Source organism: Carettochelys insculpta, chromosome 15 (genome assembly GCF_033958435.1).
Source record: "Carettochelys insculpta isolate YL-2023 chromosome 15, ASM3395843v1, whole genome shotgun sequence".
Taxonomy (NCBI): Eukaryota; Metazoa; Chordata; order Testudines; family Carettochelyidae; genus Carettochelys; species Carettochelys insculpta.
Genome location: NC_134151.1, coordinates 15,298,227 through 15,320,234, shown reverse-complemented (window position 1 = coordinate 15,320,234; position 22,008 = coordinate 15,298,227). Strand labels below are relative to the sequence as shown.

Sequence of the window (22,008 nt, the reverse complement as noted above, 5' to 3'; positions counted from 1 at the left end):
ACAGTCTGGGTAAGAGCCTTTGTGCGGCTGTCTAATGGGGAGAGCCCTAGTTCACATTTTGAAAGAAAAGAAAAGAATCCCTGCCTTGTTATTCCCATATTTGGATTGAATTTGGTCTCGGGGAACCACTTCACGTAGCTTTTGAGAGAAGGTCTCTTACGTGCTAACGTGTGGGCTAATGAGCTCTAGAAAGGGGACATTCAGACATATCCGCTTTCCAGATAAATGTCCCATTCCAGCTTCATTTCCAGGGTGGTGAAGAGAACTGAGACTGACTCTTCCCTGGGCATCCAGAGCAGAGTTCGGGTCAAAGAGCTGCTGAATCAGGGACTTCTTCAGACATAGCCCTGGTCAACGGAGCATCTCTGCTGCAAGCCAAAGAAGTCAGCAATCAAATGAACTGGCATGTCAGTGCAGCCCAGGCTGCCTTTCCCAGCCCTGTTCTTCCTGTTGGAACAGTCCACAGCAATTATGTCAAACACCGTTTTTCTCCAACACCTTTCAGAATTGCTGCTGGCGGGCTTTTCTGAGAAGCGCCGTCAAGCCAGCAACTAGTCTCACCACGGGCTTCTTCTCTTGTCTTGTTTCGAGGAAGGCAGCAGAGTAGCTGGCACTGGCTAGCTTAGACAGTTCTCCTAGAGTGCCCATGTGGGCAGAGGGAAACACCAGCCAGAGAGAGAGAGATTATCCAAATAATTAAAAGTGAGGACCAGCTCCTCCTCTGATGTCAGCGGAGCTCTTAACTTGCACCCGCCGGGCATCCAGCCCACGCTTTACTTGGCTCTGCTGAGAGAAGGAAAAAAATCCTACTGGGAAACCACTAAACTTCTGCCTCTGGTGTTCTAGAACTGGCTGTGTCCTGGACTTTGGTGCATAAGCCTTGTTCATCAATCTATAGAGCTAATTGCAGCTAAGCCTCTCGCAGTTTGTACATCCCCCATTCAAAGGAGGGTCACATATGGAAGGGGCACTCCTGCAGCAGAGCTGTGGTTTCCTGGTCCTTCCACAGAGCCAACCTCAGTCTGTGGAACCCAAGGGAAAGCAGCACTTCCTGCCTTGTGAATTCACTGTCTGAGTCGTTTGTGTGTGGCAGCAGCTGTTCCCGGGAGTGGGCGGGTGGAGTAGGAGAGCTTGGCTTTCTGCTTTGGTAGAGGGGACTCTCCTGGCCTGTCACCCATGGGTGAGAATTTAAAAAAAAAACCTACAAAATGCTCCAGGAGAGGCTGTCCCTGAGTTGGCTGGTGTGTTCTGTGTCTATTTAAGTTATAAGCTGCTCACAGCAGGGAGCCTGCTCCCGGTGCTTAACAGTAAATTAATAATAGTTTCCGTGCTCAAGCCACCCTAAAGCTCTTCGCTATGTACATCCGACTGTTGGCAGCTTCTCTGTCCTACTTTAGTCAATAGCTGAGATCTTTTCTTTCAGAAAGTAGCACACAGGAGACTCATGATTTCAGAAAAGCCCTGGAAGCCGTCTTAAAGTCACTGTCCTGTGGGCCTCTGAAATTGCATATCTGATATTCTTGACAGGCTCTGCAGTAGCCTTGATGCTCACGTGCCAGGCAGTCGTAGCTAGGGTTGTTATTATTATATGGTCTTGAATTTGACAAGCACAGATCCAGCCATTCCACCTCGAAACCCCTCCATTAGGTGAGACATCGAAACATGAATGTCGATGTTTCTGAGTTATCCTCAGAAGTTTTGCTTCTGCCTTCACCTCCGTATATTTGTGGCCATATGGTTACTGCCCTCGGGGTACCTACCCAGGGCTGTCATGGCTGCCTCATGAGCCCCCCTGGTGGGTTGTGAGACTCTGGAATCATTTCCAAAACAAAGTGAGTCCTTCTGTGTCATGAGGTCGCCCCCATGGTTCCCAGTCCCACTGAAGTCAGGTGGGTTTCCCCTATGGATCTGCAGTGGACATTAGTTGATTCTCAAATTCCCTGGCAGATCTCTGAACTTTGCTGAGCTCCAGTGCACGTGAACCGTGTGTTGAGAATGATTGATGGATGGCCCAGAATTTTCAAGTCTCTCACCGTTGGTATCTGCTGGCTGCACGCCAAGAACCAGCGGCTGTTTTTTCTGTGCACTCCTGGGTGAAATTAGAGCAGTTTATTACTGCTACAAGCCAGCAGGAAAGGCACAGAGTGGGGAAGGAGAAAGCTGGACCAGCTCAGACCCAGTCTTCAAGGGCACCAGACCCAGCATAGCCAGGTCCTACCTAACATTTCCCTCCCTGCTGGGAGGGAGGGGAAGTATTGAAAGTACTATCGCCTGCCCTCCTGCCAAGTGCCTTTATTCTGTTCCTCCATGGCAGGCAGCCAGACTGGGATTCTTCTTATTGCTAAAGTGAACTTTGTACTGGGCAAAACTGCTTGGATTGATAAATCCCCTGGAGACATGTCCTCCGTCCACAGAGCTGATACCGCACCGGCACTGCCAGCTTCTTTCTGCCAAACTCCGCTTGGATACTAGGGTGTCTCAGCAGGGAACTCATGCAGTCCTCGGCGTCCATGTTAATGTTGCCAGTGAAAGCACTAGCTGTGGTGGTGGTTTGTGTTGTGTGTCTGCTAGGAAGTGAACTTAGGCGCTCCCCACTTATCATGTGTGGACCCCCCCGCATGCCAGTCAGAATAGGATGACTTTTGGGCACAACCAACCTGAGCTGGGTATGAAGTTGTGGTTCCTACTACCCTGAGCACGCCGGTCCCTTGGAATGGACTTGAGCAACGTGGCAGTGCGCGCTGATTGCCCTCTTTCCTGCGGCCTCGCACCTGAGTACCAGCCACGGAGCTCGGCATTTCCAAGAGGCATTAGGTTGCAGAAGTTTATTTTTCCACAGCTCTGTTGCCAGTGGGTACGTGCCACATCCGTAGAGAGATCAAAAGATGTCCCAAGTGCAGGTGTCAGCTGCTTCTTGTGATCTCAGCACTAGGATCTTTTTCCTGGTGGCATATCAAAGGGAACAGGAGAATCTGACAGTCTGGCATTTTTAATTGAAAATGTATCTAAAAAGGGGGTTTCTAAAAATAAAAAACTGTTGCCTCTGTTCCCATGGAAGATTTGGGGGATGGAGGGAGTCAGAGCAATTGCTGGAAACAGACGTTTTCTGGGAGCAAACACATGCAACACGGAAGAAAATCAGGTGTGAACCATAACCAGTGGTGGGGGTATCTGAAAGGCCAAAGGGCACCCATGTGCCAGAGCTAAACTATATCCACCAAGAGCAGATGCAGGGGAGGAGGGACTGGAGGGACAGGACACTGCATACCTATAAGTCTATGAGGGGTTTGCTTAGGGGAAATCTGAACCTTCTGGTTTGAAACCTTTTGATTCCCTGGACCCACAGGTTTGCCTAGACCAGGGGTCAGCGACCCACAGCATGGGTGCCAAGAGTGGCATGCAAGCCGATTTTTCACCGGCACGCGAAGTGGGAACCCAGCCCCGCTCCTCCTCTCCCATGCAGCCAAGAGCTGCGGGTTAACAAAAGACCAGCTAATGTTACCAACCACCACCTAAATGGTAAAGCTCTGCATCTTCATCCATTGACTAATGAAGCTGTTGTAAGTAGGACTATTAGTGGCTTTAAAAAGTATCACTGGCACTGGGACCATACAGAGGTCAAATTTCGGCACTCTGCCTTGGAATGGTTGCTGACCCCTCGCATAGACCCTTTGTCCTACTAAGTGAGTTTGGGCAGTTTACCATGTGGGAGGCCTGCTGGGCAAGGTGTTAAAAGCCAAGGCTCTAGTTAGCCTGCATGAATTTAAAAAATCCTGCAGCTCTGTATGGGTTTGCCCTGGTGTCTTTAGTCAGCATTTCTCCTTCCCACTCTCTTATGCATATTGTTTCCAGCCCTGGGCTGACCCTTTTGGTGTGATGTGCATTCTAGAGGTGTAGTAATGGGTCCACTCCTGTTCACCTTACTTGCTGGAATCATTGGCATATTGGCTTTATTGGGGTAGCCAAGCAAGTGTAGCTGTAAAAAACTTAGTGATTCTTTGGCACGAGAGCGCTACCTACCGTACAGAAACACACACTGTAAGTCAGCCTTGGCAATCAGAAAGATCGATGCTTTCAGAAGCATTAATTGTTTGAAACCGGTTTCTCTTCTTCTTGGTGGAATTTTGCCCTGTGTTGAACAGGACAGTGGTCACTGTCTGAAGGTACCTGGAGCCTTGCTATTGTGCTTGTTTAGGGTCTACCTCTATTTAAGGCTCTGGTGCCCAGCCACGTGAAACCCGCTGAGAATGCTCCTTGAGGTTGCCCTGCCTTGCGAGCACCCAGGTGATGTTGATAAAGAGAGAAGGAAGCTGGGAGGTCTTAACTTCACTGCTTGTGGAATGCAGTGTCTTAGGCCGGGCTGGAAAATATGGAGAGGACATGCAGTCTCATTCCCCCAGCCTCAGGAATTAGACCAGTAATCCCAGATTATCCTAATTAAAACCGGTGAAACTGTCTCTCTCATTTCTGTAACTTCTTGTGAAGTCAATTTTACTTCTACTTGTTGAAGCCTAAAAAGACTGTGCTTCTTCAGGGCGCTTCAAGGCAGTGCCTGGGATGTTCTCTCTCCACAGCCGCTCAGATGCTCAAACGTTTGATTTGAAATGCACTCAGTCTATAAATAAACTTGCTTCCCTGTTCATCAGAAACACCTGTGGATTAGCCCATAGCAGCAAGAATTGTGTCAGACCCTTCAACTCTAGGTTCAAATCCTTCCTTGGTCATTAGTGCAGGCAGGCAGGAATGACCTACTCATGACTTGTGAGTGGTGAATGACATAAAAGGAGCTGGTGCCCCCTGCACAGAAGGAAGGGGCTGAGGGAGAGTCTGCTCCCTTTTAGTCAGTGGGTGTTGAACCACTGATTTAAGCAGAGGCAGGATCAGAGAATGAATGAGCCGTGGAGTTTGATGGATATTCACCCCAGTGCAGAAAGGAGACTCATTTACAGTGGATGGCGTGTGTGGGAAGCTCAGGCTTTCCCTACCAGGCTGTGCCTGCTCCCATGGGCGGAGAGGAGGCCTTCAGGGTTGTCAAATGAAGCGCTAATTTCAAACCAGTCCTGCATTCGCCTGCCAGGTTCCTGAGCCACCTCAGTGGTGTAAGATCCAGTCTGGTGTGTGAGATTGCCTGGGCAAAGACCCGCTTTGTCAGCATCTGACGAGGCGGGTCTTTGCCCATGAACGCTTATGCTCCAAAACATCTTTTAGTCCATAAGGTACCACAGGACTTCTCGTTGTTTTTGAAGATAGAGACTAACTCGGCTGCTCCTGTGATACTTTTTGCTTTAAACTGTTTCCTCTTTGCACGCATTCCCAGCACCGCTATACCTTCCACGTACCCACCATGTCAGTCTGGCAGGGCACCGGCATGTCAGTGGGGACCTTTCTCTCAGCCACTTCGCTTCTGGTGTGCCGTTGTGTGTAATGCATACGAAGTTCCGGCCCTCAGAGCTGTGTGGCTTTGCAGCAAGGCAGCTATCAGGAAGGAGGTGGAAACGGGGCAGGTCTCAGCTGCTTTTCGTGATTAAATGGATATTTTTAGCTCTGTTCCCAGAGCTTAGATGGGCCCGTGTGCGCCAGGAATTGATTCCTCTCTGTACTAGTTTTTTTTGAGTGTCTGCATGCACTGGGTTGGACACAATGGAAAGAGAGAAAGGGAATTAAGAATGTGTTGCCTTCCTTAGTGACTTGCCTGCAGAGGTACCATGAAATTGACTCCACAGGATTGTTCCTGAAGGCTGGATAATTTTGAAGTGACTTAGTGATGGCTGGGGCTACAGAGTCTGAGCCAAGTGACAGGTGGGAGGAGGTAGAGGGGCAGAACGATGGGCTGGGTAGATGGAAAAGCTGACTTGACTAGGTGTGAAACCGTCCACCAGTCTTGCTCAGTACAGGGCTGTCTTACGTGCCCTGTAAGCCTCTTGCCCTCCTCCCTAGATGCTGATTTATCAGGGCAGTGGGATAAGCCCTGTTTGTCTGCAGTACACCACCAAAGGCTGGGGTGGCTTAAATTTCTCTGAAGGGCACAAACTGCCCCTTTGCCAGTATTTGGCCTGTAGGGTTTTGAGCTTGTGTTTGCTAGAGAAGGCCAAGATAATCCCTTGCAAAAGCTCCCCGTTGCTGCACTTGCACAACCTGCACACAAATATTGGAGGGCTTATTTTTGAAGTACAACCCTGCAAGGCAGCTTTCTGGAGTTTCTGATGTGAACTTGTAGTGATGGGGGTACAACTAGTTGACTGGCAAAGTTTGCAATTAAGGAAGTCCCCCTGTGCTATCTTAGTGTCATGTAATTGCTCCAGACTGGGCCATATGCCAGTAAGCTGTCCCTGGGATAAATAGGAGCCGAAATACTTAGTTTTGCTTCCCTCAGCTGCTCTTAACTTTAATATTGGGGGTAACGTATTAATACTACAGCTCCCAGCATGCACTGCGCTGTCTTAATGTACAACTGGAAAAGAGAATGGGGTATTACATGCTGGGAACTTAAATCCTCTCAGGCCGCATCTCTGCCACATCCGAATTGAAGTGTGTTGAAATCTGCTCACTTCAGGACGATGTGGTTCGATCTTTGGGCTCCTGGAAAGTTGTCAGGGCAGCCCATGGTCGGGCAAAGTTTGGCCACTCTGAGTCAGATGCAGCCTGACCCATGTATAACAGATGGGCATCTCATGAGTGCTGGCCTCCTGCTTCAGGCTTCTCTGATGCTGACAGGCGGCGGAGAAGCTGGCCAGGCTGACCCCTCTCCTCTCTTCACAGTACGAGGTGACCGGCGAGGAGCACCTTTACTCTGATTTCCTGGAGCTTGACCTGTCCCCGCTGGATGCCAGTGACTTTGACTCCGCCAGCTGCTTCAGCGAGCTGCAGTGGGGTGCTGAGCGCTCCGAGACCGATTCCAGCCAGTACAGCACAGACGACTCCGAGCTCCTTCAGGTACCGCTTGCTGCCCAGCTCCTTGGCCCAAGGCTGAGGCTGCCAAGCAGTGCTTTCACTATGGGGCAAATCTCCCTCTCCTCTGCTGGCCCCCACCTACAGTTACAGGGTTCTGATGTTGTCCCTATGGCGCAGTGACAGGAGGAAGCAGCCTGGGAGGGTGGAGGAGTGCCGTGTTGTCCTCCATCCCAGCCGAAGGAGAGCAGTAGAGACGGGAGTGTCCTGGCCATTTGCTATGGCCTTATCCAGTTCCCACCAATGGCAGCAGGCAGTCCCACACCTACTGCAAGAGGCTGAGGGGTGCAGTCACTGGGAATAGCTTTCCTACTCCCTGAACTGCCCCTGCCAGTAAAGAACAATGCAAAGGCTGGCAGCAGCTCCGCTGGACACCGCCTGCCCCCCAGGGAGCCAGCACAGGAACCCAGTCACGTGCACACACCTCCCTACACAAACACAGGCGGTCACTGCCCAGTGCTGCCGATCTGCAGCCAAGGCTCAGGATGGAGCCTTTTGTGGGCTTCTCCTCAGGTAACCTCACCTCATCTCCTTCCTTCTAGACCAGCGTGGGGAAGCAGAGGAGAGCGGGTGAGATGCGGGAGGGGCTGTTCATATCTCTTCTCCAGCTGATTAGTGCTCCTTTCATCTGCTCTCCTGTTCTAAATGGTGCAAACGGAGTAAGGCTGTGAGCAGGAGGTGGAAGAACAGGAGAGGGCTGCTGAGCTGATCCTCCTGTGATGTATTATTAAAAGGAAATTACAGGATAGTGCCTAGTGTATCCTGTTTGATTTTAGGGCTGACAGATTGTGCTGGGGCGGGTGGCGGCTGTGGTTTCTCAGAGGCTCCGCAGCAGCATGGAGCGGTCTGTCACAGGAATGCTAATGCGGAAAACAGCTTCCCTTTTTTTTCTGACTTTCCAACTTCAGCATCACCTCTGCATCTCTGCGCACATGGCTATTTATAGCAGAGGCTCCCTCTCCATGAATTGCTCTCTAAATAGCCCTGCAAGCATCATGCTCACAGCTGATCTGCATTTGAGGGGAGGCGCTCTGGGTTGTTGGGTGGGGAAGCGGGATCCACACAGTCCACTAAATGTGGGACCTATGCTGGATGTTAGTTCACACTCTACCTCCGCTGCCCTGTCACTCCAGACTCCATGTCACCATTGTGCAATCAGGAGGCAGCGTGGCAGTGAGTGGACGGGACACAGGCCTATGAGTCAGGAGCTCTTGCTGTGCAGCCCAGTTGTTCCATGGGCTTTTTGTGTAACCCAGGCCAGCAGCTTCTCCCTGCCTCAGTCTCCCCATTTGTAAGTTGGGGGTGATGAAAGTCGTTCTCCATCCAAAGGGCTTTGATGTGTATGGTCAGGAAGTGCAGTTGTAGTACCCAGAGGCACTGAGGCCTCATCTGAGGTGAGTGAAGTCTCTGCTGTACAGCCTTGGCTGAGAGCCAGCTGACCTTTAGCTCACATGGTAGAGTGCAGGGCTTTAGCCCCTACGCTCGCAGGTTCTATCCCTGGGACTGGCAGCCCAGGTCTGTTGGCATTACACAGTGTTAGCACTCTGCTATGTCATTGTCCCTATGTGTGTTCATGCTGCGTGCACATAAACAGGTCAGCTGGGTACATTACCAGACGCACCAGACTGATAGTCATAAAGTCCTTGCTTACAAACTAGATCTGGTCACAGCCACCAAGTTGCACATCCAAATCCAGCCTTCAGTTACATTTGGGTTACTTCCTGCAGACACACAAGTATTTACGTACCTGGATCAGATCTTCCAGTGCGAGGGAGCTCCACAGCATGCTGGTCAACTGTCCTGCTTGGTTGGGGCCTTTCTAGAGCAGGCACATCTGTTTGCATGGTCATAGGAGAAACAGAGCTGATGCTTTAAAACAAGTCAGTGGATTATCCCCTTCAACAATCAAGGAGTTTCCATATCAGAGTCACAGAAAGCCACAGAGTCAATGGCTGAATATAAAATAAAAATCAGCTGCTGACGTACTAAGAAAAGGTGTATGCACAACTCAGGGGCATCTGGTCATCAGCATAAGAGCAGGAAGGAATCACAGCACTGCGCGGAGTAAGGGCTCTTTCACCCAAAACATCAGTGAAGGCCACTGCCTGAGGTGGGACAGGAGACTGGCTGGCCCATTGGTCGGATCTGGTGTGTAGCTGGAGAGAGGCTGGGAGCTCTTTAGATGCACTAGGCGTGTCTCCTCGAGAAACGCTTGGCACCACAACAAGCAGCACCTCTGGGCAGTGCAGGAGGAACGTGATGGTAGGTAACAAGTGCAAACAGAATGGGGGAAAAGGCAGAAATGGGCATTAAGTCTCCTCCCTTCTGTCTGTATGTCTGTATACGTGGCCCCCCATTGCCAAAGTAACTGAGGTGCCTGCCAAACCCCTGTGACTTAGGCCTAGGCTCTTATCTTCATGCAGTGGGGAGACTGAGGAACTTGCCCAAGGTCACCCGGAGAGTCTGTGGCTCAGCAGGAGATTACACTTGAAACTTCCAACTCCCAGGCTAATGCCCTAATCACTGGATCATCCTTCTCTTGTACCAGTGGCCTTGATGTGCCCCGTCCACTCTGGACTGGGAACGAAATGTCCCATTCCCCTAGGTGGTGATTGCACACTGTGAGAAGACCTTGACCTTTCTCCTCCCACCTGTAGCGAAGCGCCTGTGTTGGAGTCCAGCTTATTGCCCCCCATTAGCAGCCAGTTGTTGATCTTGGCATTGGTTAATTTTTTGGAGACTTTTAAACAGCCCCAGTGTCTCCTAACTTAACCATAACAGCAGCAGCGTTCCGGCCTTTCCTCTGCGCCGCTGCTGTGCTTGAAAAGGCTCCAGTGCAGCAGACAGATCTTCCTCACAAGATGCGTATTTTCTGCTGAACTTCCTGGGGAAAAGATAAACAGAACAGAAATTCAAGAGACAGGCCTGTTAGCAGCGAGCAGGGACAGTGTAACGTACCCCAGTGAACTTCGATGCTCAGCAGCTGCTGGTCAATAATGAGAGCAAAACGGAGCATCCGGATGCTTTTTCCCTGGGTCTTGTGGTGGAAATGTCTAACAGGGTTAGCGGGTTGAAGGAAAGAGTATTTTAATTCTCATTAGCAGGTGCTAAAATACATTTTGCCTGCGTTTTAGATCTCGTTTTCCCTTTGCTGCCTGCAGAGCTGCTGTTCCCCTGCTTATTACTGCACATGATTTATCTCAGGAACGCTGCAGTAAATAATCCCACAGGAACGAAACCTCCCAAAGAAATGAGTCGGGTCACTGCAGTTATTCATTTTACACTATTATGACCACCATTCTGAGGTTTTGCCCCACTTTTGGCCTTTGGCAAACCAGCTGAAATGATGGTAATTACAGCAGGGCAGGGGCATCAGCAGAGCTGTGGGAAGGGGCTCCGATTGGAATAGATGGGGTAGTGGCTGTAGGTTGGGGCTGAGGTGCATCAGCAGAGCTGAGCTTGGGAGTTCAGGTTGGAATAGCAGGTGAGCGGTGTAGGTCAGGACTAAGGTGTATCAGCAGAGCTGTGATGGAAAAGTCTGCGACCCTATCAGGTCTCCTCTGTTGATCAGGTCAATGTTTATTAGGCTCACCCTCCTAGTTTCCCTTGAGCCAGTACATAACATAAGAACGGCCATGCTGGGTCAGACCAAAGGTCCCCATCGAGCCCAGTATCCTCTCTTCCAGCAGTGGCCAACGTCAGATGCCCCAGAGGGAGACAACAGAACAGGTAGTCATTGAGTCATCCCTCTCCTGTCATCTGTTTCCAGTCTCTGACAAACAGAGGCTAGGGACTCCAGCCTACACACACTGGCTAATAAGCATTGATAGGCCTAACCTCCATGAATTTCTCTAGTGCTTTTTCAAACCCTGATAAAGCAGCTGTATCTTTCTCTTCAAAACATCAGAGTGCAGATAGACACAGTGTCACGACATGTGAGAGGACAGCCTCAGGTCAGTCGTGGTATTGCCTCCCCCAGGCATTCAACAATCACAAGGCAGGTGCCCAAAACATGAGAGTGGCTTAAAAATCATGAGTTTAAAAACAATAGTATCTGTTGAGTCCTCTGTCCGTGCTTTCTGATGTCTGAGCTTTAGGGTTCACACCAGTCTCATTTTCAACCTCTTCTATGCCAGCACAAAGGCTAGAAACTTCCTTAGTGTTAACTAAAACTTGCGAGTTTCCAATTCCAAAACTAAACCGAGCCCCCCAAAAGGCCAGCTGGGGCAATGCTGCCACCTTTTAAGTGTCATTCCTGTGCTCCCCTGGATCTGGATGTTGGAGAGGTTGGTGTCGAATTGCCGGGAAGCCAACCCCACAGACTCCTTTCAGCTGGACAGCCTTGAGCCCAAAGCCTCATTTAGCTATGCATGCCAGTTCCGCCTCCCACCCCTCTGAGCTCTAGTGAGTCTCATGAAGTTCTGGTCAGAAGCAAGAAAGCCACTGTTTCATGTCAGCTGCCCTCAGACTGGGGAAAGAACATGTCGCTTTGTCTCCGTCCGTGTTTTCAGATGTGTTTGAAATACGCCCAACACAGGAAGGATGGAAGTTAGTTAGAGAGGAAGCTACTGCTGGGAATCCACTTCAGCAGCTGCTTGTGTGAAGGGGCAACTGTCTTGGGTGGTGTCTTAAAAAACCTACATGCTATGGTGCAAGTGTGATTCAGAAGGCTACAGCTAAGACTTTGCAACTTATGCCTCACACCCCTGGTACAGAAATATGCCTGTTCCCAGATGTTTGGTGAATCCAAAAAGAATCTAGCAAGTCTGTTGAAGGAATGAGCTTTCCATGTACTAAGCCCTTGTAAACAGATAAAACAGTATTCATTTGGAAATCAGCACTGAGGAATGGCTGACTAGGCCAGGGGCTCTCAAACTGGCTGCTTGTAGGGTGCCTACACTTGGACCTACTGAGACCTGCCTGGGCAACTTGCTGGGAATCATAAGGGCACAAATACATGTGCATAAAATAGACTAGATTGTTTCTGCTCTTGGGCCTGGTTCTGCTCTCTCGTTGGGGGAAATCAGGAGCAGTCCTGCTGAAATCAGAGGGGTGGGATAGCTGCAAAACTGGTGTCAGTGAGGGAAGAATCGGGCCCCTTCAAATGGTATGTCAGGGTAGCTTGTGGGCACTGTACTTACACCCCTAGAGGGAGCCTGTAATGGAAATGTCTGCTGGCTCTCACTGCTCTGTGCACATCTCTTTCTTTTCAGATAATAGACAGTGAGAATGAAGCACTGCTGGCGGCCCTCACCGAAACCCTGGATGAAATACAGGAAGATGACATGGGCCTGGCTGCCTTCCGAACTATGGAAGAAAGGGATACGCCCAACCACACCTGTGCCTCGCCAGCCCCTCCCCCCAAATCAGTCGCCCCCACCCCGGGGGGGCCACCTTTTGCCCCTGAGGTTGATGAGCTGTCTCTAGTAAGAACCCACTTCCTACTGTTTAAGGTGGATTTGGATGAGCCTCTGATAAGCCGGCTGCATGGGTATGATAGGAAGCAAAGGTCTGAATCTTTTCATTATAGGCTTAAAACTCTTAACAATCAATACAAAGCACATACCTGTATTGTATACGTATACATGCACCATGCCATTGCTGTCACCCCATCACCATCCTCATGGGAACAAGCTGATTGCTGCTTCGGGCAAAGGGCAGTGGATGAGAGCAGAGATGGGCATAACCCCATTCCCAGCCACCGCTGCCCCAAACCAGGGAGGATTTGGCTTGGTGCCTCACTTTATCTGAACTCTGTCACGGTTGGGTTAAGGGGGGAGGTGCCCCTTCTGGTCAATTCCTGTCCTCCCTCCACCCCAGAACTGCTCGTCATTCATCTACATCCTGCTAGAGCTGCTAGGGGCAGTGCACAGCCATTTCCCTGACCCCTAAATCACCACCAGGCAGGCTGGCCCTTCCCCCTTATATTCTGGGTGTGCGTTCAGGGGGCACTGCTCCTCAGCTTCACCATGTCTTGGGTTGGAGTTTGGGGCTGCACCCAGTTGTAATCCTCGCCCTTGCGCCTCAGCTGTGGCCTCAGTTTGAGAACCTCCCATCAAGTTAGTCACCCTGCAGGGAAGTGGGGAAGGGAGGTGTGGCTGTAATCACCCCTCCAGTTCTCCCCACAAAAAAGCAGCCCATCTCTTCTCTCCCAGCCAGAGCAGCATGTGTTCTGGCCTGGGCCCACATAGCCTGCCATCCCCCGTGCCCATTAGGCAGGCCCTTGCACATGTCTGCCCTCAGTGAGGCCCCTCTCTGGTTTTGCGAAGTTCTGGGTTTCAGTCCTATTTCTGACTCCTTCCCATAAATCCTGTGGGTGTCTCGCCATGGCTTGGAACCCAGCTTCACCCACAACACGAGCACTGGGCCCCTCACATTGCTGCCAGGTGGTACAAGGCTTGCAGGGCCAAAGAACATCCCTCTAACTGAGCTGCACCTGTAGCTCGTTTCCCAGCCAGAGCAGTGGTTCCCGGAGAGATTCCTTGTGTAGTGACCGAACGGCATGGTTTATAAAAGTGCATTGCGGCATCTAGTGGTGAAAGTGCATTTCCACTTCACACCAAAGTGCGTGTGTGTGGGTGTATATATCACACACAATCTGTCTGTGAATATATAGGATGTATACGTTGCAGGGGGAAAGCACTTATACTTACTATAAATGGGAAGTGCACAGTAAAGTCCTGGGGCACCCCTGTTTAAATTTCACTGCAGCGCCCGACTGAGATCCCTGAGACCCTGTCGTGTAAACTTCCCACCTTAGTAACCATTGTCATGGACCTGGTCTTACAGTGCAGTTTTGCAGGCTGCCATCTGAGAAGGTCGACCCCTAGCTATTGCACTTTTGTATGATCCCACAGAGCCTAAGCAGTCGCCTTGTTATTGATTCAGGCTTCGGCACTAGGACAACGCACGTGGACCATGGCATGTTCAAAAACTCTTCCTTGAAAAATTTGCTAAGCCTATGATCAGAAATGAAAATGCCATGAGACTGTAATCGCAGGAGATTCCAGCTCAGCTGTCGTCACCAGACCCTCTTGATGGGATTACAGGGTCATCTTGGACCAGAGCCCCAGTATATGCTTGGCACTTACGCAGAGCTTTATATCTTCAAAACACTTTGCAAGCTAATTGGTTAATCCAGGCCCCTTTGGATCTTTCCTACCAAATAATCTTGGCCTGGGCACTTATGTGAGCTGCCCAACTCAGATGCATTCGTAAAACTAAAGTTCCCATCCGACAGGGACAACATGGGCTATTTTAGTGCCACAGCAGTTCTAGTGACTTTAAGAGGAGGTGCCAAGGCGTGGAATGCAGTGTGTGGTTTGGGGCAAGTAACTGCACCTCTGTGGGCGTGCTTTCTGCCATCTCCCATAGCTACAGCGGTGTCAGGGATGGAGGAGCAATGGGTCAAAGTTTGTAAAGTGTTGGGAAGAGGTAAAGCACTGCTGTGCTAAGTGCTACATTGTAACTGCTCTGCCCACAGGCTTTAACAATCTTTACCTGCAGCCAAGTAGCCTGCAGAGGGGCCTGACGTTCGTTCCTGTTTGGTTTTATATTCTTCACAGCTGACAGCATGGGCTGACAGCATGGGCTGACAGCGTGGGTCTCAGCCAAGGCACAGATACAGGCACACTAATGGTTTGTGGCTTTTGGCTTCAGTTGTTGGCGATTCACTGAATTCACCTCCAGGTGTGCAGTACAGACTGGCACGTGATGGATCTCTCTTTGCACGGAAATTCCCATTCTTTTTCTCAACGCTTCTCTTTTTTAGCTGAAGAAGTTGCTTCTTTCTCCATCCCATGTGCCTCCAAGCTGTGAGGTTCAGAGAGAAGGGAGTGCACGACGCCAGGGGCCCCCCAAATCCAGACCCCAGCGACCCTGCACAAAGGTATTTCCCATCCCAGATGCCGGGGCCCTGTTCCTGCAGAGAATGCTAAGCAGGCTCCTGCCTGCCTATCTCCTCATCAGCCAGGCTCAAGAATGGCCTTCAGAAAACCAGCCAGCCAAATGATGGTTCCAATGGAGGGATAAACAGGTGCTGAGAGAAGCTCCTAGGGGAGGATGAGTCCTGGGGATGAAACTGGCAGAAAACAGACTTGGCCTGATGGCATCGCAATCTGAAGGGGAAGGGAAAGAGCTGTGGCAGGGGGAAATAGTCAGCCTCAGTGTGAACTGTCTAATCCCAAAGGGGTTCTCGGGAGATTCCACTTACACTGTGCCGTTTGTCCACAGTAGGGCTGAAGGTGCAAGACTCTCACAGTTTCACTGCATCTGTTCCTTGGAGCTCTGATTTATAAAAACCCACTTCCCAGTAAATTATAGTGGAACTTGCTATTGGTTGACTTGACTTAACCAGTCATTTAATCTCCTGAAATCTAACGTAAGCCACCGTCAAAGATTTCCCACTCGAATAATAGAAAGTGAGCAGTGCATTAGAAATGTGGACTTAGATTGCTTGGAAAAGGCCAGTGGGTTAGAGGCATTGTTCTGTGTCAACTGTAATGGGGAAGGGCTGTTCCAAAGAGAAAGCACTGGTGTTGTCATAGACACCTGCTAGAGAGAGATCAGCTGTGTTTGATGGAATCCATGTCCTTGCTTCCATGTAACCAGCCTATCTAGCTGATCTGTCTAATAGGTTTCCATAGAACTGACGCCACGCAGAGGCCCAAGCAGAGCAGCATGTTAATATATTACTGGGGCTCAGTAGGATGAGGAAATATCTTTTATTGGACCAAATTCTGTTGGTGTGAGAGACGTGCTTTTGTGCTACACAGAGCCCTTCCTCTCCAATAGAAGATATTACCTTACCCACCTGGTGGCTCTCCCATCCTGGGGCTGACACAGCTGGAGCACCGCTGCAGATGTAGGTGGGCTAAGTCACGCTCTTGTTCTACTGTTGGACTGAGTGACCAGAGATGCAGAGACCCCTCAGGAGCCAAGTGGGTGCTTCAGGGATTCAGGTGCTATCCAAGCCTTGCTGCAGGGTGCAGGAAATAGGCTCTGTGTGCCAGTACCTCTCTCTTCTAGGCAGCTGCTGCAAATGCAGCCCAGGTGTCTTGCAATCAAAAGCCAGTTCCCTGTGCCGACTCTTGGGCAGCTTGAATGAAACAAGTTTTAGAGCAAGATGTGCAGTCTGTTCAGCTCACAGAGACACCATGGGAGTGATGGGCAGCTCTGGTGGAAGCCTCAACAGAGAAGCTAAGCCCAGAAGGGGTCTGAAGATGGAGCCCCCTCGTGCAGAGAGGCACTCCATTCAGAAGTCTGGGGTTGCTCTGCACCTGACTAGATAGGACGTTTTTTGGTGTGGGGAATCCACACCAGTGAGGGGCTGTGCCAGTTGCAGGTTTGTCATGTTTTTTCCCCTGTTTCTTGTGTGTACATTGAGACAAATACACATCCCTTGGTTTAAGATGGGCCTGCCTGGCCAGCTTTGCCCAGTCAGGACTATGTAGGTTTGAACATGAGCCGTTTAGGGGGAACTCATACAATTGCTACACACATTTTACCCTGACACTGCTGACGAGCAAGGCCCCAGTTTTCAAATGATGCCTAGTGACAAAGCCTATTTTGCACTACAGCGATTACAGTAGTGTGTCGAGTCTGATAGAATCCATTGTGGGCATGCAGGGAGTGACTCTAGGGTTGCGTTCTGTCTCTGGCTGAATACACGCCTGTCGTTTACAAGACAGGCAGGACAGTGTGAGTGACCATGATAAAGTGAAGGACAGCAGCTGGGAGGTGTGTTTCCCAGCGTGGGCGGGCAGACCTGAGCTGGGTCAACCTGGTAAAAATGCCAGTGTAGATGCTGGGGCTTGGTGGTGGCTGACTGAGCTCAGAATTGGGGTTGTGTGCCCTTGGCTGTAGCTGGGACTCCAATGTCCATGCTCCTATTTCTAGTGCACTAGTTCGAGTGGAGCTAGCCCAAGCATGTCTGCCTGGGCTGGAAATCACAACTCCCAGCTGTAGTATAGACATTTCCTCATTGGTCAAGGCTGTTTCCTCATCCATTCACAGCCAGTACTCATCACTCTCCTTCAGGCATCACTCAGAGGCTGTTCTTCATCCCTGGATGTTTCAGTGAAGGAAAGCAACCTTCATCCACTCTCCCCAAAGAGCAGAGGCTAGGAAAAGGCCCTTGGTGCACTGCCTTGCCCGACCCGTCGTCTCAGCTCAGGGATTAGACCTGGCTACAGTTGAGGGCCAGGCAGCAGATGAAGGAACCATTGCTATAGAAAGTTCACCTGTTCCCACTGGGATGTAATGAGCTGCGATTTGGGCCACTCAGCTAGCTGTGATGACGTGGGCATACGTAGAGCAGAGGTCTCCATTGCTGTCATCACCTTTAGGACAAATCCCAGTAGCCTACTGAGGCTGGATGAATTCCTTCGCTCCTAACAAACAATCCCTGAAACACTGAATGATGTGAGGATTCTTGGTTACACAGGGATGATTGCGCCTGCATTAGTAACCTTGCACTTACCCTGTTCTGAGGAGCTTGGAGAGCTCAACCTGAGTTTTAACAAACCCGAAGCCCTTGTTTCAAATCAGCCTCGTGAGTCCAGGCAGAGTGGCGCCTGCCTGATGGCTGTGTGTGGCCGGGTGTGTGCAGAGGAGGGCGAACAAGAAGCCATTGCAGATAACTGCAGGCAAGGATAATACTCAGAACACCAAGTATCTTCAGCCTTTGCATTATCGCAGGGACGTCGCAGGTTAATTATTTATAATTGTTCATAATGTCCTAATAAATGTTGTATACTTTCCATGTCTGGGAACACGGGAACTCTCTCCAGCCTCTGCACTGGAGACTGCTGAGAGCTAAGGCCAGCAGCCTGCACTAACAAGGCCTACTCACAATGAGGGCTCAGAAACAGGTCCTGCTCCCCAAAGAGAGTGAGAAAATGGGCCCAGCCTCTCTTTCCCCTGTAGCATTGTTCAATGAAATAACCAGACCTAGCACCTGTGTCCCTAGTGGGTTTGTTGCCCCCACAGGATGCATTTCCGCAAGGGAGAGTCTGGGTGCAGAGATTGAAAAGCCTCACTTTGGGGCTTGGGGGCAGCCTGTTCTCACTGGGGTATTTCTCTTGTGTCTCTGAAGGGTCCCCGCGACCGAAAGCTGAGCCCTCTCCAGGCTCAGAGTCGGAGTTGTACAGAGCTGCACAAGCACCTCACCTCCACTGTACACTGCCCGCAGACCAAGGCCACCTGGCCTTCGGAGGGGTTCCCAGGCAGCAGCAGCAGCAGCAACCGCTCCCCTCTGAGCCGCTCTGCACACAGTGCAGAGGACAGCGACTCAAGCGAAGACTCACTGAGCACCAGTGAGGCCCCAGGGACGCCTCCCCTCGTCTCCATGGATGGCGCCAGCGAGAAAGCCATGCACACAGTGGTGAAGCTCATCCGTTACATGCATACCTACTGCCTTCCTCCATGGAAGCTGCCTCTCAGAGACCCTGCAGATGTGAAGCACCAGCCCTGTAACAGCCCGTACAAAAGGGCAAAGCCAGACTGCCCCTCACAGGTACCTCCCCCTAGCAGCCAGGAGAGCCAAACAGCCTGCACCTGGCAAACAACGGCCAGCTCCAAGAAGTCACGAGCCACGTGGCCTGAGTTCTCCATCCTGAAAGAGCTACTGGCCCGGGACCTGCCGTGTGATGTGAGCAAGCCGTACAGATTGGCCAAACCCATGTATGCCTCCTTGGTCAAGCCTCAGAGCTCCAAGTCTCCTGGAACTCCCGCTCAGGAGACGGAGGGCTCCCCTGGGAGATGTAAGGTCAGAGCCAATCTGCCTCTGGAGAAAGCAGAGCTCAGGCAAAGTCCCAAGGCTGAGTCTGAAGCCAAGAAAGAGACCAGCAGCCCAGAGGATCCCACTGGGAAGCATGCAACTCTCCCAGCCCAGCTAACCTTGGGGAAGTGGGGACGGAAGCAGGAGAGCAATGTCTATGCTGTTCGGCGCTCTAAAAGACTCAATCCCGAGCTCAGCCACTGGCTGTCCTTTCTTGATGAGCCTCCCCCAGAGCCGTCTGTCCAGGGAGAGGCAGCAGAGAGCCAGGCGAAGGATGCTCTTGCCTCCAAACCGCTAGCATTGGGCTCAGCCCTGAATAACTTTGATGCAGAAGAACAGGTGGCAGTGGTGGAGGTGGGCGGCACAGATGACAAGGACAATGGGTGTCAGAACCACGCAGCAGAGACCCAGACCCCGTTGCTGGTGAGCCCGGAGGAGTGGGGAGGAGGTGAGGTGGGCAAAAGCCAGCCCTGCACCCCATTGCATGAAGCAGGTAAGGACGGGGAGGGTGCAGGGGACTCGAGGCAAATTAGCCCCAGTGTTTACCTGGCAGTGCCAGAACACATGCATAAAGGGAGCTCTGCTAGCTCTGTTCTTCCCAGGCTGTGAGTGCATGAGGGCCTTAACACAGGCTGGGCAGGCCTGCTGTGTTTTAAGCACTAGCCCTGCATGTTAGAGCTGTGCACGGGCTGGGCTGTGCATCCCTCGTAGTGGTGCCTGGCCGACACAGAAAACATTTGTGCACATGCCTGTAAATGGCTGAGCACTGCAAGCCCCATAGCTGGTGGAGCAAATCCCAAACTTCTTCAGCGTTGTTGGGCTTTATCTGTGTGAGCTGTGGGGGTCCACTGAGCAGGGCTAGGGCTGGGCTTCAGGACCCCAGCTGTGCCACTGGGTCCCTGTGTCCTTGGGCAAGTTGCTTCCCCTCTCCATCTCTCAGCTTCCCCATCTTTAAAATGGGGGTAACGAGACAGATCTTTGTTTGTGAAGTACATTGAGCTCTATGGATGGCAAGCCCAAGGTAAGTGTCAAATATGTATGTTCATTCCAAGACATTGCCGAGTGAATCACAGCAAAACCATCCATGAGGGCTCTCTCACTTGTCTCATCCCCGAGAATAGCAGCCCTCCAGCTTAGGAGCACAGTGGTCATGCCCCTGGGGCTCCTTTTAGTGCTATTAATTATCAGCAGCATCTTCGCATGTGCCTGTTGAAAGCATTGTGTGATTCACCCTCACAACATAACCAAGTATTATCCTGTTGGGTAGCTGGGGAGAGCAAATTGCAGAGAGGCAAAGTCTCTGACCCAGGCCACAGTAGGTCCAGGTGCTACGCTAGGTCCAGAAGTCAGAGCACCTGACACTTAAGCCCTCCCTAATCTGCTTGCCCATGCCGCCTTCTCTTTCTGGTTGCGATGCAGTCAATCAGCCTGTTCGGTGATTTGTTTCTCTCCATGTCTTTCAGAAACACTCCCGTGTCTCACGCTGTCCTTGGCCCAAACGTAAGTGTAACACTCAGTATTTGCCAGCAGCGTAAACCCAAGCCTGAGCCAGCATGTCTGCCAAGCGGCCCGTACTTTTGCCTGGATGGATGTTCCTTTTAAATTTCAAAGTTACAGCCAGCCAGGCAAAACTACAGGACTTGGACCAGTCAGGTGAGCAGGACATGCGGCAGGGAGGAGACATTTGAATAGCTTCAGCCTGTGTTTGAAGTTCCGTGTCCTGGACTGGGACCCTAAATGCAAGTGATAGCATAGTGTGGGCCCTCAAATTCAGGGCATGTTATGCTGTGAATTTCTGTACCAAAGTCTGAAGAAGAGCCGTAGGCTGAAGCAAAGGTAGCAAGAGCCCCTGCCTTTGGCTGATATTTCCTTGAAATAGGGACTTGGAGCTGTGGCTAGGTGGGATATGGTTCTGCCAGAGTGTCTCTCTAGCTGCCATTTCCTCGGTCTCAGCTGGGAGGGAAAATGGAAATGCTTCAGAGGCTTGGATTTTGGCCCCCTACCAGTGCTCCCTGTAAGCTGTGCATATGTGCAGTCACTCAGGAGAGATTCCAGGGCTGACCAGCTGACTAGCAGAGCCTCACAGCTTGGTTTTTGTTTCTAATGGTGGTACACATTCACACATTTCTTAGCACACATAAAAATTTATTCCACACATGGGCCATGTCTACACTAGCCAAAAACTTCGAAATGGCCATGCAAATGGCCATTTCGAAGTTTACTAATGAAGTGCTGAAATACATATTCAGCACCTCATTAGCATGCGGGCGGCCATGGCACTTCAAAATTGACGCAGCTCGCCGCCGCGCGGCTCGTCCAGACGGGGCTCCTTTTCGAAAGGACACCAGCTACTTCAAAGTCCCCTTATTCCCATCTGCTCATAGGAATAAGGGGACTTGGAAGTAGGCGGGGTCCTTTCAAAAAGGAGCCCCGTCTGGACGACCCGCGTGATGGCAAGGCACGTCAATTTCGAAGTGCCGCAGCCACCTACATGCTAATGAGGTGCTGAAATACATATTCAGCGCCTCATTAGTAAACTTCGAAATGGCCATTTGCATGGCCATTTTGAAGTTTTTGGCTAGTGTAGATGTAACCATGAATGGAAAAAGATTAGCGGGAACATTGCTCACCCCCACCCAGTCACTGTATCATGTGTTATCCGTGATGCCCTGTAGAGTTGGAGAGGGCCAGATTAGGCTTCCTTATGGGTTACATTTCCTCTCCCTGTTTCCCCTTCGGATGGGGTCCCTGTGCTGCTCTTCCAGTCTGATGTACATATAAACACCTCCCCTGTTCGTCTAATTTTCTTCTCCCCTCCAGAGATCCTACCTTTGGGAAGAGGAGCTTCGAGCAGGTGCTAACTGTGGAGTTGTGTGGGACTGCTGGTAAGCCTTCCTCTGTTTGGGTTCTCTCGGGGTACGTTGGGAGGTAAGGGGAAACACCACCAAAAATTCAGTGTGACATAGCTTGGTGTTAACTGCTTCTAGATGGGATGGTAACCCTCCTAACTGGAGGAGTTATTTAACCAGAGTAAACATAACAGATTTTAGTAATAGAAATCTCTGTTCCTCTAGCCAGTGCCTTTCATCTGAAAGGATGCCTCAGTGCTTTACAGCTATTTATTTAGAGCATTTCAGATACCACTGAAATGCAGCCGCTTGTGGGGTGTAACATAGCAGCTGTTCAGTGGTACACTGCAACACTGCGTAACAGTTTCAGTCAGGAAGCAAGGAGGGATCTTGTATTGAACTGAAACTGGAAAATACAAGACGCCAGACTGT

General features: G+C 50.9%; 1 protein-coding gene across 3 annotated transcripts in view; it reads left to right on the top strand.

Moving 5' to 3' along the window:
• Window positions 1-22,008, top strand: part of PPARGC1B (PPARG coactivator 1 beta) — a 96,414-nt gene that overhangs the window by 60,441 nt on the left and 13,965 nt on the right. For 2 of the 3 annotated variants that reach the window (XM_075009388.1, XM_075009391.1), the window contains exons 2-7: window positions 6,760-6,933; window positions 12,162-12,374; window positions 14,720-14,836; window positions 18,044-19,220; window positions 20,191-20,227; window positions 21,548-21,612. In XM_075009388.1, coding sequence (XP_074865489.1) covers window positions 6,760-6,933; window positions 12,162-12,374; window positions 14,720-14,836; window positions 18,044-19,220; window positions 20,191-20,227; window positions 21,548-21,612 — 1,783 coding nt within the window. The remainder of the gene's footprint in view (window positions 1-6,759; window positions 6,934-12,161; window positions 12,375-14,719; window positions 14,837-18,043; window positions 19,221-20,190; window positions 20,228-21,547; window positions 21,613-22,008) is intronic. The other variant, XM_075009390.1, reaches the window with a different exon arrangement.